This window comes from Trachinotus anak, unplaced genomic scaffold (assembly GCF_046630095.1).
Source record: "Trachinotus anak isolate AG129_WGS33_773 ecotype Australia unplaced genomic scaffold, CSIRO_AGI_Tana_v1 ptg000010l, whole genome shotgun sequence".
NCBI classification, from domain to species: domain Eukaryota; kingdom Metazoa; phylum Chordata; class Actinopteri; order Carangiformes; family Carangidae; genus Trachinotus; species Trachinotus anak.
In genome coordinates this window covers 13424804-13440086 of record NW_027273861.1, presented here as the reverse complement: position 1 = coordinate 13440086, position 15283 = coordinate 13424804, and the positions used below count along the sequence as shown (strand labels likewise).

At 41.4% G+C, this 15283-nt stretch overlaps 1 protein-coding gene across 2 annotated transcripts in view; it reads left to right on the top strand.

The window, feature by feature from the left end:
• The window catches only part of tle2b (TLE family member 2, transcriptional corepressor b), a 75315-nt gene that overhangs the window by 8771 nt on the left and 51261 nt on the right, over positions 1 to 15283 (top strand). For both annotated transcript variants that reach the window (XM_071487715.1, XM_071487714.1), the window contains exons 2-3: positions 1810 to 1907; positions 3690 to 3753. In XM_071487715.1, coding sequence (XP_071343816.1) covers positions 1810 to 1907; positions 3690 to 3753 — 162 coding nt within the window. The remainder of the gene's footprint in view (positions 1 to 1809; positions 1908 to 3689; positions 3754 to 15283) is intronic.

The window sequence follows — 15283 nt, the reverse complement described above, 5'->3', positions numbered from 1 at the left end:
TGCCCATCCAGCCATCTAGATGTCCCCGCTATGGCTGCCTCAGCTCAGTTTAGCTCAGCTCAACTCAGCTCCGCGGATTAATTACTGGGGAACCCACCGCGTCTCTGACCTCCACCGTCGGACTAATTGAAATCTAATTGAATTGTGCTTGTCTAGACTAATGAAGCCCCGCCACTGAAACCGCCAATCTTTGAGCTGTAGCTGCGGGCCGATAGCCACCCAGCTGCACTGTAGTGACTGCACTTCAGTTTGGATGGATGAATAGATGGATGGATATGTGAACAGATGAACAAAGGGATGGATGGATAGACTTATAGCTGTCCTGGTACTTAAATTACAAAAATAAAAAAACACTCCATATGTTTTGACTTAAGATGCAAGATTTAGGGTCTACAGCATCATTATGGCAAGAACACTTGAGTACATGTATTTTCCAACATATCCTTCCTTGCTTGAGAATTTTTTATCTTAGTACATATCAAAGCTGAGCTTTGCATCTTTGCTGTTTGTCAACATAGTCAAAGGAATCTTAATTTGAGCCAAAAACCCTGTAATATGACATATGTAAACTTGAACGGGGTTCAATCAGCTTAGTTTTCTCTGCTTGCTGCATCATCTTTTAATATAGATGTGGAAAAAAAGATGGGTGAAAAAAAGGGGTGATTGGGTAATTGTCCTCCACTGCAGGCAACTGTAATGATCTGGGCTTGACCGGATACTTCATCAATGCAGAGGTCAGTATTTTAAGGTGGAAGTCAATGAGTTATCCTTGCCTCTGTGCTAGCAACTCAGCATCAGGGCACTTATGCAGAGGGAAGTGGGATCCAGGCGGCATAGTGAACCTCAATGCACTCCTGGTGAGACTGCTCACTGACGGGTGATAGGAAGTGGCTGTAAAGAAGTGGCAGAGACACCTGGCAGTCTGCATCCTCCCATGGCTAACAGCAGGAGTCCCACAGTGCAGGGAAAATTAGCCAATCCAAATAGAGAGAGAAGAAGGAGAAGTAGAAGAAGAAAAAAGATGGTACCCTCTTGCATAAAAGCCTCCTCTGAGAATCTACGAAAAAACATACACACTTCTGCTTACTTCAACCTCATTCCCAAACATAAACAACTAAAGCATCAAAAAACATCCACAGTGCCCTTGTTTCTCAAACTTCATGAACATTATGGAGGAGGAGGGCGGCTGTTGAATGGGCTTTAGACAGACATGGAGGGCTGGGGATGGTGGTGGGGGCCCCTGGGAGGTGCTTGTTTTGTTGGGTCTTCTTTAGCTTTTAGCAGGTGAGAGACGGTGCCGTGATTCCCTATAAGTTATTCATTTGACGTTTCCTCCCTTCTCAGCTCTTTGTAGGCTGGAATACATTAACAACCTGGCAGAGTGAAGAGGATGCTAATGTGGAAGCGAGGGAGAGGCAGAGAAGAGGAAGAAAGGATGGGGGCAGTGGAGGGAAGGAGGCAGAGTCATTAGAGGAGGAGGAGAACAGAGAGAGAGAGAGAGAGAGAGAGAGAGAGAGAGAGAGAGAGAGAGAAAGAGAGAGAGGCTTTATGATGTGTGGGAAGGGGAAGTGACCTTCCCTCTCACTTTCATGTTGGCTTTTTTCTCCCCTTTCCTTGCTCCCTGACACACACGGACTCACATACATATACGTGCACACATGCAGGTGAACATGCACGACACACATGCAATGTAGACATAATGCATTTTGAACAGGCACACACACTCTCACACACGCACACACACGCACCTGAGTATCCGTTTTTCATCCTTTCTTTTCTCATCTTATCTTTCTCCTTTTTCCTGTGGAGGTCCCCTTGCAGCCTGGCCAGTCTTTCAAGTTCACAGTCCTGGAAACCCTGGATCGTATCAAGGAGGAATTCCAGTTCCTCCAGGCTCAGTATCACAGGTACCCACACAATAATACATTGCACACGTGACACATGCACAGCCATGCATGCATACACACTGATGTCCGCATTGTATTTATAACTATAGTCACCTCATAAATGTCAGTGATCAACATACAGTAGTTAAATTATTTCTCATCAAATTGTAAATCGACAATCCTACGCTTGCACCCTATTAGTACAGTACACTCTCCACTCTAAATGTGATAATGTGATAAAACAGCACATTGTAATTCAGTTCAGTAGAAGACAAAAAAAAAAGAAGTGGGTATTGAATTTGTGAATATATGAACCAATAAAGATAATATGACAGCATGTCCTTTAATCTTTATTACTACACTGAATGTGCAAAATATTGAGACTGATGGTGAGTTGCAGCCTTTCATTCTGTCTCAAAGCTTTACACACTTCTCTACCTCAACATCTTTGCCTAAATCTATAAATCACCTTCTTTTGTGATAGGTATACATTTACAGTAATTAGGGAAATCAATGCAGGAAATCAATATAGCTTCTACCTACATTTTCTTTATCAGTGTACCTCAAATGCCATTTCACATTCAGTGCCTCTTTTAGTACACAGATTTCCAGTTTTCCCTGTGATATTGATAAACTTGAACAAATATTATTACAATAAATATACAAATATGTTTTATCTTATCTTAAATATCCATTATTTCTGCTAATTGCTCTTGCCATTACACTTTGTTACAGTATAACTGAAGTTTATAGTTTATCTAGTTTATAGTTTCCAACATATCAAACAGAATATAATGCAGTGGAGGTCACTGATGGTCACGTTATCATATGGCTGACCAGAGGTGACCTTGGCTAAGAGAGATAAAGCATCGAAGGTTAAAGCATACGGCCTCATGCTCACACCTCAGTGGGCATTGCTGCACAGCCTGCTGTGATACAGCAACACTACTTTACTGTTAGGGATTGGACTGATGGATCTCAGTAACACACACACACTAGCACACACAAAGATGCAAACAGTAACAAATATCTTTCCATGTTCATCATGAATGTTTTTTTTGTTCGTACAACCGTGCAAATTGCAGCCAACTATCAGCGAAACACCAGAGCTCTTCATGACAATAAACCATCTGACTTAGCTTTACCTTTTCTGAATACCGGCCTCATAAAGTGTCTGTTAGACTCAGGCACTCTTTCCCACCTCAACTGGACAGTTTAAACAGTCCAGAGCAGATACATGTTAATAATGCACATGCAGTGAAGCCTTCCCTTAATACCCTGAACTGGAGGATTTTGAGAAGCTTTTGCAAAGGTTTTGCTTTTATTTCGTCCATTAATGGCTAATGTAAGGCATTTCAAACACATTTGAAACTACATTAGAAAATAACCAAACCTGACCCTGATCAGAAACTGAAGCACAACTTAACAAAAAGGCTGAAATGGTCCTGGAACACAAAGCTTTGTCAGGACATTTTGGGCTCGGTAGCAGGGCTTTATACATGTATGTACCCTCCCATACACATGTACAGTAAGTGTGATGAATTGCAGTACAGAACAAGACACACCCTGCTGGCTGTTGCTGCCATGAAGGTGATATTTTTCAGTGTCCCTATGGCAGTAATAAGTAGCCTAGACCGTATGACTAGAAATAACTTTTTGGTACCCTTACAGTCTTAAACTGTGTTTGACCTCTGCAATATCTGAGTCCTGTGGGAATTCTAATTCATCTCACTGGATGCAAATAAACCATTTAATCTGTGTGCATGTGTGCGTGTGTGTGTGTCCTTTTTCGTCCTTGTGCAGCCTGAAGCTGGAGTGTGAGAAGCTGGCCAGTGAGAAGACTGAGATGCAGAGACACTACATCATGGTGAGTCCAATCAGACCTTCACCAGAGCTGTACTGTGATTTGTTAGACTGACTGGGCCACTCAAACTCTGAAAAGAGTCTGATGGGTTCTCATGCAGGAATTACAATCAGCAGAGTTGTATCTGTGCTGCTGAACAGCTGGGTTGATGTTGTTTAGTGTTCATGTCATTCAGGAGTAAAATCTGTTTGTCTCTCCATCACTCTTTTGTTCTCCCTGTTGTGCTCTCTCTCTCTCTTTGTCCCTCCTGTTTTTATTTACTTTCTCACTTCATTTACATTCATAAGTTGATTATATAATGAAAAATAATGCTAAAGCAGTAAATGCAGTGCGCATTTTCAAAACTCACAGAAAGTTGAGACATTTAAATCATATTGAAATGACAACATACAGTATCACAGTATCTCTAATAGTGTGTTCATTATTGAGAAATGCGATATGCAGGGGTACATAATCATGAATATCTGTAAAAGTTGAACACAGTTTGTAAATTTTCACAATGTAGCTGTACAAACCTTTACCAAACCAGCAAGGGTCATCATAGGGTTTTCTCTCATGGACTATTTATCTTGCTCTCTCATACTTCTCTCCGATTCATACTTTTTGTTTTTCCAAAGCCCTCCCTGAATTTTTCCTCCCTCAGTTTCTCTATCTTGCTCAGTCTGTTTCTCCGTCTCTTCTTCCTCTCTCTGTGTTTTCTCTCGTGCGCTAACAGCCTGAGCTCCCTCTGTGTCGTTGTGTCTGTGCGACTAAAGGCTCACATGTATTGTAAGCCTTCGTCTGTGGTACAAAACCCACACAGAGCCGACCAGAATACGATATGCACCATCTGCTAAGCTGCTCGCATTTCATAAACCTGGGAGAGCAGGCAGGATCAGGGCCGTAAGCTAGATAGACGCACAGATAGATAGACAGAAAGAGAGAGAACCAGACAGGCAGGCAGACTGACAAATACATTGTGAAAGAAAAGTGAGCAGACAGACAGGTTAACTGGCAGACACACAAATGGATATAGAAGCACACAGGCAGACAGGCAGGAGATAAACGAATAACCCATCCCTCCCAGCCCCTTCCCACCCCCTTCCCACCTTCCACCCCACACACACGGGAGATACAGCAAATTCATTCATCTACACTTACACACACACATCCTTGTTATTTTGCTCTTATGAGGACCTTCCATTAAAGATCTGACATTACTGAATCAGTTTGTTGACTAAAAGGCTCTTCTCTGCTTGTGCTACTGTTACACTATATTTTATGTGTCACAGAGAAGTTGTTTAAGTTGTTTTTATCACAAACAGAAACCAAGACAAACGTTACGTAGTCTTGCTTTAAAGTTAATAGTTATGCACAACTACAAAAACTGCACGGCAACAAATGTTTGCACTTGCACAACCAAAAACTTGCTGAGGTAAACTACCTAAACACATACCCTCAACTGGTCCTCAGAAGGACTTGTCAAGCTGATCTTGTAAAAATATCTTCCCTATGAAACTCGAAGTGACGAAAAACATACAAGAAGATACATGTGGATGTAAATATGATACAGTGCAGAACACACACAAAGAAACAGCTCTGAAAACCACAGACTTCTGAAAAACACCCACTCCCCTAATCTCAGGCACTCCCCATTTTAGCTGTGGTTCACAGAATTACTGTATGGAGCAAATAGCCCAGACAAACATCCACCTTCTCAACTGCAAATCCTCACCACCCAGACTGATACAAAGGGAGTGGTGGTGTGCCAGCATAGATGCAGTCCTGGGTCTTTCCATAGACAGGGGCAATAGATGACATTTGATCGAACTTTGTGCATATTAAATGTCATGGCCTTTGTGACCACTGTGCCTTTTGGTAAACTAAGAAGAGTAAAAAAAAAAAAGAAAAAAAAAGCACACAAATATCCTCTGCTATATGCTGAAGTTCAACATTAGGCTTTCACAGTTCCCTATGGCAGGAGGTCAGATGCAAATGACATACCCATATAGGTTATCATGGCAGACAGTTAGCACTCCAGGCTATATTATTTGAACTGGGGCTCACTTGGCGTAGTGCATGCCTAACGCAGTGCTATGCTACTTCATAGGCATAGTTCAGAAATGAGAGGGAGGGAGAGAGAGAAAATGAGAGGGAGGGGAGCGAAAGAGAGGCTCAAAGGGAAAGATAGCTTGAGAGGAAAAAAGGCTCAGAGTATGTCAGACAAAAAAAACAAAAAAAAACAGGGAGCTGCTGAGGGAGGGAGGGAGGGAGGGAGGGAGGGATACAAAGGGAGGCAGAGATAAAGAGAATAAAAGAGGAGAGGGAGAGTGATAGAGGCAGGAGAGAGATACAGAGGGAAAGAGAGGGAGGGAGAAAAATGCTGAAAAGGAATGAGAAAGAGGTACCAGGGGACAGAAATGCAGAGAGGAGAGATGGAGGTTGAGAAAAAAAAGATGCTGTGAAGGGCTGAAATGGAGGGAGAGAGAGAGAGAGAGAGAGAGTGAGAGAGGGAGAGGAAAAAGGGAGAATGCAACACAGAGTGCAAGAGAAAGAGATAGTGATGTGTTTGTGTGGGGGGGCGTGAAATGAAAAAAAGAGAGATAGAGAGAAAAAGAGAGAGGGTGCACGCACAGACACGTAAATAATGTGAAGCAACAACGGACTCGCTGCGCCCACAGAGGAGATAACCCAGAAGGCTATATTTAGCTCGTTAGGGCTGTCATCCATACTGAGGCCTGTTTCCACAGGCTGGGGCTCTGCTCACCACGGTGCACTGCTTCTGCCTTTACTATTCATCAGTTTTAAGCTCTTTAAATACTAGGGAGAGGGGTTAGAAAGTAAGGAGATTGTTATGCAGGGTTATACAGGGCTGATGCATGTGGATTTTTTTGTGAACTTTTAACACTTTAATACCCAAGAAGACATAACAATTAAGCAAACATGCATTTCTTCTCTGTAAGGTGGCAATCTTTGAGATTTTTTTTTTTCCATAACCTGATCTTTAGTAATAATTTGGAGAGACAGTCTTCCCAAGGAAAACGGCAGCATCAGTCATCTGAGCATTATGTGAAACTGACACTGACCTCTAGAGGCTATCGGGGACTAACGAGGAAGTAGTGTGAAGTTGCTATAGAGCCACGAAGTCTGCATAGGGAGCAAGTCAGGGTTTTGACATGGCAGGCCACTATTTGCTTGTCATCACTGATTTCTTTTACCAACATATGAACCCAAAACAAAATCTTTCCCAAATTCTAATCAAGCCATTTTTGTGCCTTAACCCAACCAAAGCATAACTGCAGCATTGTCAGATTAAATTGCATCAGAACAGATAAGCCTTATAAATGTCACACTGGAAAGCAGTCATAAATTATGTATTTTGTCATTTGTTTGGAGGACTTGTTGCATTTGTTGCTATCTCCAAGTCTGAATTTTGTTAACAGAAAATTTGAGCTTGTGTAGATACTCTGCCAATGTTGACGTCGTGTGATCACTGGCCATTTCCTATGATAATTTGCCTATAACCACCGACAGCGGCAATGGGAAGGGTTGCTGCAAGAAATTCTCTGCTGTTTTGAGAAAACATGAGCAAAAGCAGCAGCAATAATGTAAGATGTAATGTCTTTAAATGTAAATTTATAAAAAGCAAGCAAAGTAGTTGCGTTCTGTCTGCCATGATTTCTTGCCCCAACTTCTGTTACCCAACCTTCTTCGTCTTGTTTTGAGGTTTATTGGCGGTTGGCAAACACAAATTGGTGCATTACTGCTACCAACTGGTATGGAGTATAGCTACGTAACGTTTGGTTCTCAGACCCATCAACATGCAGGCTGGTTCTCAAATGGCCCTAAGGCACCACTGGCTCTGCAACAGCACCATCCTGGTGCTACAGACAGTTGTGTCGCATTTTTTTGTATTAGTGGGTAATGGTTACTACTAAATGGAGGCAATAGTGCGGAAATTGACTAATAGTAAAACTGAAAACGTCACATTACATTAAACTATTTAAGGGGATGTGACACTAACAAAACAAAAAGCAAAAAGCTAATGTGAGCCAATAACTGCAGTGATATTGTATTTGCTGAAGAGCTGTAATTTTCTACCAGTCACTGTGTTTTAACAGAAGGTATTAGTTTAAACTCTTCTGCGAGAGATCTCCTTATGGCGTGAAACTTTTCAAAGTCGGGAAGTTTGTTTTTCCTCACATTTACTACTTAAATTCTATAGCTGGCAATGGGTACGTTTTACACATTTCACGCTTGCAGAAATTATGCCATAACCCTCTCAAATTGCTCCTGTCTGGAGTGTTGCTGCAGTGGAACGGCAGAGCCAGGTTTGGATATAGTGTATTTGTATGTTGGCAGACCCACTCTCTTTAGCTTTTTGGATGGAGTGTGTGTGTTTTATATTGGCTGCTCTACTAGACTGGCTCATTTCTTTGTATGTGAGGAGAGAGAGTGGCAATGTGTAACTTTAGTGGTAGCTGCAAACACACACAAACATCAAGTCACACACATTGAGAGTGTCTGTGGGCGTCTTGCTTTTCTCTGGCTGTTGTATTTATAATTCATGGCTCTCAGATTTCACTGCTCTCCTCCATCCTGGAATTCCACTGTGTGTTTTTAAATAAGGTTGTATTGTAGCCCTGGCTAATCAGGGGGCATAGACGTGTTGGTCACATGGTTACACTAAGTGCGAGTAAGACTCCCGTCTGGAGAGCTGTGTTGTTGCCCTGCTGGCCTGAAGTTGAGTCTTGTGCAGATACACAAGCAGGCAGGAGGCTCACTGGAATGTGAAAGAAGGGCAGATAAAATAGTTGCCTTGCATCATAAAACCCCCAAAGTCACCATTTTAATCCAAACAGACCTTTGTGTCAATCTCTCCTTTCTCTTCCTTCTTTCCCCACAGCCTATATGTAGTGGACTTCATATGACTTATATGACTGACCCAAAATGGGAAAACCTTGCTCATCATCTTATAACTGAAGGTTCTACATTCAAAGTTTTGATGTAGTTCAGTTGCTGCTCTGTTTTTTTTCTCTCATTATTTTTTTGTTTTAAGGGTTTAATGCTGTCAGAAACCCCTTTTTCCAGTGTCTTGACTGCTCTGCAGCCCTCCTCACATTCTTTCTGTCAAACACAAGACAAAAGTCTTACAGGGGAGTGGACTGACCAGCCCCTTTAATATAAAGTATAAAAAAGACATGTCTACTGGAGGGTGACAGCTCACAGTCGGGAATCACATTAGGTGGCCTCTCCATCGCTGTGTTGGTCTGTACGTGTGTGTGTGTGTGTGTGTGTTTAAGTGAGGTACTGAGGCACTGCAGGGGTCTAGTGGTAATGAATGGCTATGCTGTTGGCAAGACACAAAATATTGTTGCATACAAAATAATAGTGAGATGAAACATGGGATATTAAATTGCATATTATATGACCATATTTTCCCTCTTGTGTGGGGGGAGGGTGGACAACAGGGCTGTCAATTTGAATTAGAAATTTGAGCTACTGTTCAAACTTGGGGAAAAAATAATTAATGTTCAGTCTGTTATGATATGACCACATTCAAAATTTACAGCGCAAACTATCAAGCACTGAATTGATAATTACGACCATCTGAGAAGTAATGTGTGGGAGCATTTTAGACTTGAAGATTAAGGCTGACGATTCAAGTGAGACAGCACTGAGCAATGAGGCTCACTTACCCTTATTGTCTGTATTGGATATTCTTCCATAATCACTTTACCAAGCTGTTCAGTGTTTAAAACTGGTCCATGAATGTGTAAAGCCAGTTAACTTTAGTTAAAAGCTAATCTAAGCTGACCATCAGCGTCTACAATTTAAGACCTTCTGCTCTTGCTGCATGATTGTTTCGATCAGTTGCACTTAACTTTGAGCCTCCTGCAGAGGGTGTTAAACAGAAAACAAAAAAAATTATATCAACCGTATGACTTAACAAAATACATCTAAGTTATCTCATGTCTTTTATTCAAACATTGTCTTAAAGGACAAAATGCCACTGGTAAAAAAAACAATGGGTAATCACAGAAACAAATATTCTCACACTGATAAAACTGTGGTTTGATATTATTATATAATTTTATCTTAAACATGTTGTCAATATTGTCAGCTTTATTTTGCGTGAGTATTTTATTTTGAAGTCTGCATCAGGAGTATCATGGCTTCGGTGTTTTGTCTCATGCCTGCCATGCACTCATTTGTTGGAACATTGTGAGCGTGTGTGTGTGTGTGTGTGTGTGTGTGTGTGCGTGCGTGCGTGCGTGCGTGCGTGCGTGTGTGTGTGTGTGTATACATATATCTGTGTGCTTCGTCCATTCAGTACATCCCCTCCGGCAGAGATGAAGTGTGTGTGTATGTGTGTGTGGATTAATGCAGTGCTCTCAGCCTCTTACTCCACTCCCAGCTCATCTGTCTGATTCAGGCTGACACACTGTGTTCTCTTCAGCAACATTACAGTCACAGACTCCTTGAGAAAGAGGGAGGGGGGGTTAAAAAAAGGGAAGGAGAGAGAGAAAAGATGAAGAGACAAAATAGAAGTAATAAGGAAAGTGAAGAGAAAGATGGGGACACTGAGATGGAGAGAAACAGAGTGAGCAAAACAGAGATGAAAGAAATATGAGAGAGAGAGAGAGAGGGCACAGGGGCATTGGCAGAGAGACAAAGAAAGAAGTAAAAAAAAAAGAAAACAGAACAAGGACACTGACAAAGAGAAGGAGAAGAAACAGCAAAGACAAAAAGGGTTCATTTTTGTATATGAATATGATAGAGGAAAGGAGATACAGGAGGTGATGACTAGACAGAGAAGATGAAGGACAAATGCCAAGAATGAGAGAAATAAAACTGATGTAAGAGGGCAGGAAGGAAGAGGACAGAATCTGAAGAAGGATTGCTCCTCACTAAGCTAAATGTTGCTCTGCCATCCGATAGTGGGAGTTGGCCAGGGGATTTAAGCGGTGCCAGATGTAGGGAAGGATTGAGTCTGTTTTAAGAGTCTTAAACCTGTCTGAACTGTCTGGATCAGGAGAAACAAACAGGATGGGAGTATTCATAAAGATGGACAGGGTCTCCCCCACGGTACACACTGTACACATGGGTTTATAGATATAAACCCCTTCAAAGTCAAGGTCAGTAGTATCCTGTTGTTGTGGCTCTCCTTGTGATGAAACTGGCTGCAAGAGAAGCTGCAGTGAGGCTGAATGTCTGCCGTGACTGATTTAGTCGTCACCCGCTGACAGGACACAATGGAGAAGTCAGAGCCTGCTAACCTAACCGCTAATGTGGGTTAGCACAGCGTGCTAATAAATGTTTTAACATCGGTGGTATGTGTGTGTGTGTGGGCGGGCAGATGAAAGAGACAAGCTCACCCAAGAGACACAGATGAACAACAATGTTTTGGTTAAGGTTTTTACACACATCCACACACACACACACACACACGCACATATATACACACGTACGCACACACACACATGCACATATACACACACACACACACACAAATAAAACATGCAGGAGTAAACACAAGCTCCGCACACACATGTAAGTAGCTCACAAACATATAAATGAGCTATAAACATGCTATAAAGCCACACATGCCCTAGCGTAGAGTTGCACACACACACATGAATGGCCCATTTAGATAAATCACCTTGGATTAGACCCACTTCCTAAAGCTCATTTTAAAGTCTGCCAGCGTTCTTCACAGAATGCATGGAGGAGATAGAGAGAGAGAGAGAGAGAGAGAGAGAGAGCCTGGCACCATCGTCTGACACTCTCTCAACACTAGGGGGGTGGAGGGAAGGAGGGGGGAACGAAAGAGCAAACAGTCCCTGAAGAATGGAAGGGTGGAGCGAAACACAAGAGTGAAGGAAGAAAGAGAGAGAGAGAGAGAGAGAGAGAGAGAGAGAAGCCCGTTGAGAGAAATGCAGGAATGCTTTTTGTCTGTCTTGCCGTGATGATGACAGTGCAGTGTGTATGTTATTAGTGGCAGATACACATTAGATATGGGGTATGTTCGGAGGAGTGGAACGTTACAGTGCGATCAGATAAACAAGAACTACACTGCAACCTCATTTATCTAAAGTAACCCGCTCGCTGAACTGACATAAAGAGCCAAAAGCAGTCAAAAAAATGGAGCAATGATAATGGCAGTGAGTGAGATACAGACCTACAGTGTGTGTGCATGTGTTTTTTTAAAGTACATTTTAGATACACTGGAAATTGAAACAATTTAAAGCTCCAGAGATTTTATTCCCCTCCATTACATACAGCAAATGCTTTTCTTGCAAATAGAGTTGCACACATGATGCAAGTCTTGTCAAAGTTTTAAAAAGCACAAAGCGTATATAGATTTCGCAATAAACAGTTTTACACATGACAAAAATGTTTTCTGGTTTTAAAATGAAAGCGCTGAAGCTGGCACACACCTTTGTATACATGTCTTTGTTGTGGATGATGGAGAGGCACTCAAATAATAACAGTCCAGTCCAATCTGTATTATATGAAGAGAATATTGACAGAGCAGGTTTACGTCTACATCAGAGACTTTTCATAGAATATTATATATACAGAGAAATGTACTCAGTTCATACACAAGATGCAACTGCTGTCTAACATATACAGTTCAGTAAATGATGTATTTGTGTTCGTGTAGGCTTGTCAGTCTCTTCATACTAATCTAGTGAGTGATTGACTGACTTGGAATTATGAATTAGAACAGATTTTGGTAAAACAATAACAATTTGATATCATTACAATTCCACAGAAAATAAATAAACGATATTAGTATATTAAAAAAAAAAGGAAATACACAACAATAATAGGAATTAATTAATTTCTCATTATCCTTCATGTGCTTGCAGTTCTCATCATAATGTACTGAAATATTTTATTATATCTTTTGTCTGGTACACTGTTGTGTGAATACAAACAGCAAAATATTCTTTGTTAGGTTTAAACACTTGTATTCTTAAAAGAAATCATCTTTATTTGACATTGACGTTGCATTCTTTTCAGTAGAAAAGAAATATACATAGTACATGCACACATCATTACACATTCACAGACTACAAAGCACAGTTGTGACTACACTACAGTCCAGACCAGACTCCCATAGAGCGTTGTCACTAGAGTGCTGTACAGACTGCAAAAATAGTACAATAGTCACTTAACTGCTGTCTCGCCTACACCCACAGGACAACTGTTACTGCATTTCACTCACTTAGTCTTCTCTTTTCTGCCTCTGATAGAAACTGTTCTAATCTGAACTGGTTTTACACTAAGAAGAGCAAATGAATAGCTGGGGCAACTTTCTAGCACTGTAACTGAGCCATGTTGCTGACTCAGTAGCTTGTAGCTCTTGGTCAGTTTTTAGCTTGGTGTCACATGTTGGTGTTTCAAATCCTGATAATGTAACGCTGCTTTCTGTCTGACAGTTGCTGTTTTGTCTTCTTCAGGCTGAGTGATTCAGAGTTAAGTCCTGGAGAATTAAAAACCTTCTAAATAGATATGAGCTGTCCTGAAGGTGACACTTTAAGGCATAGAAGTCAGCATAGAGGAAATTGTTCTGCAGGGACCAATAAATTATTGCAGACTCATATTGTTATCAGCACTAGTGCTGAAGTTCTCTAGTGGCAGTACAGTAAGGGGCATGTGCACATAATGCAGTGAATAACCTCCTGCTACTAGAGGGATAATTTGCAAAGTTAAAATTAGGAAAGGTAATATATACATTCTGTGTTTCCTAATCCTGTTGCGCAGATGGAAAACGTAGGTAAGCATTGTCAAACAAAATTTACTTAAAGCTTAAAGAATTCAAAGTAACAGCACTTATTATGCAGTGTTATATGATTATATAAATTATACTGGATTGGATTTTTTTATTTATTTATTTTTTTTGCATTCATATATAAGAAGTATTTTATCGGTGGGGGTAAAGCTAAATATAACTATTTTTATACTGTTCAGTTGTTTAATCTTGAGCAGCAAATCATATTTTAGCATTTTAAAAGCACTGTATAAACATTTAATAAAGGGGTTACAACACACTGTGATGCAGCAGATCTCAGAAATGTACAGTGGCAGCATCAAGGCTCCTTAGCTTTTGCTGTTGCTAACCCATACCTACTTGCTTTCCCTCCGGCTTCACAGAGAAGCGTTCCCATCATACCTTTATTACAGTCCTGTCCATGATGTCACGCTGGTTATGTACAGTCAGCTGCTTCATTTTAGTCCATAGAGAGTGGAGAGCTGCTGAAGCGAACTATGTTCCTGCAAGGTTGTATTCAAATGCTAGGGCCCTGATTTTGGCACTCAGCTGTCAGTGTAGTGGGCAAAAGTGAGATACTAAATGAAAAGAGGATGTTAGAGAGGAGGGGATGAAAGAGCAGTGAGCAAAAAAGAGAAACAGAGAGTAATGACAGAGAGGTGGAGAGGCTGATGGGAGAGATGGAGGGAGAATTAATAAGGAGAGACAGACAGGAATTGAGTTAAAAAGATGGGGAGGGCTGAGGAGAGGTATAATGATGGAAGGGTGACGAGAGAGGCTGATGAGAGATGGAGGGAGAGAGGGAGAGAAACAGGGAGAACAAAGAGAGATGTCACATGTCTTTCATGTTGAGAGGGCTGGAGGAGAGGCAGACATTGAACCACAGAGAGCCAGCTCAAATATGTTTGTGAGTGAGTGCTCTAATATATGTGTATATGTTTTCAGGTGTGTGCATACTTGTGTGAAGTATGTGTGCATTTTTACATGTGAAAGAGATTCCAAGATTGTGTATGTTTTTTGTGTGGATGAAAACGTGTGTGTGTGTGTGTGTGTGTGTGTGTGTGTGTCAGGAATAGACAGAAAAGAGCAAAGTACATAGCGGACGTGAGCTGACAAGGGGAGAAGAAGGAGAAAATATAGATATAGCACTTGACAAGGACGAGAGAGAACAAATGTACATATCGAGTGAGCCAAGTAGAAAATGACAATAGAGGGAGAGAGAACATGGAATAGAGAGAGAAGAAATACGAGAAAGATGATTGATAGAAATGACTAAAAGGAGAAAGAATGAGATAGTGTAAAGGACAGAGATGAAAAATGATACAGCAGATAGATAAAACAAGGGGAGATAAAAGAGAGAAAGAGTAATTGGGAGAGGATACAGGGAAAGAAGGTTAAGAAAAAGTGAACAAAAGATAAGATAGTTTGCAAGAAAGACAGAAAAGGTGTTGACAGGAGATTGTGAGGGAGAATGCACCAGAAGAAGGTGACAACAGAGAAGCAACACATAGCAGCAATATAGATAGATAGATGAAGGATGCTGTCATTACCAGTCATGGTTCTGTCTATATGTTTTTTATATGTGGCAAAAGGCAAAGCAGACCTGGAGAGCTTTGGGTTCGCAATGCACAGGTTGAGTGAACCACAGCCTGGGTTTGAAGCGCACCTTGAGGGGGGGTCTCTGCGAACGCTTTGCTTCAAATGCACTGTGTTGGCAACACTGCAGCTGTTAGCGCCCCCCCCCCCCCTCCCCCCCCAATAGAGACTGCGCCG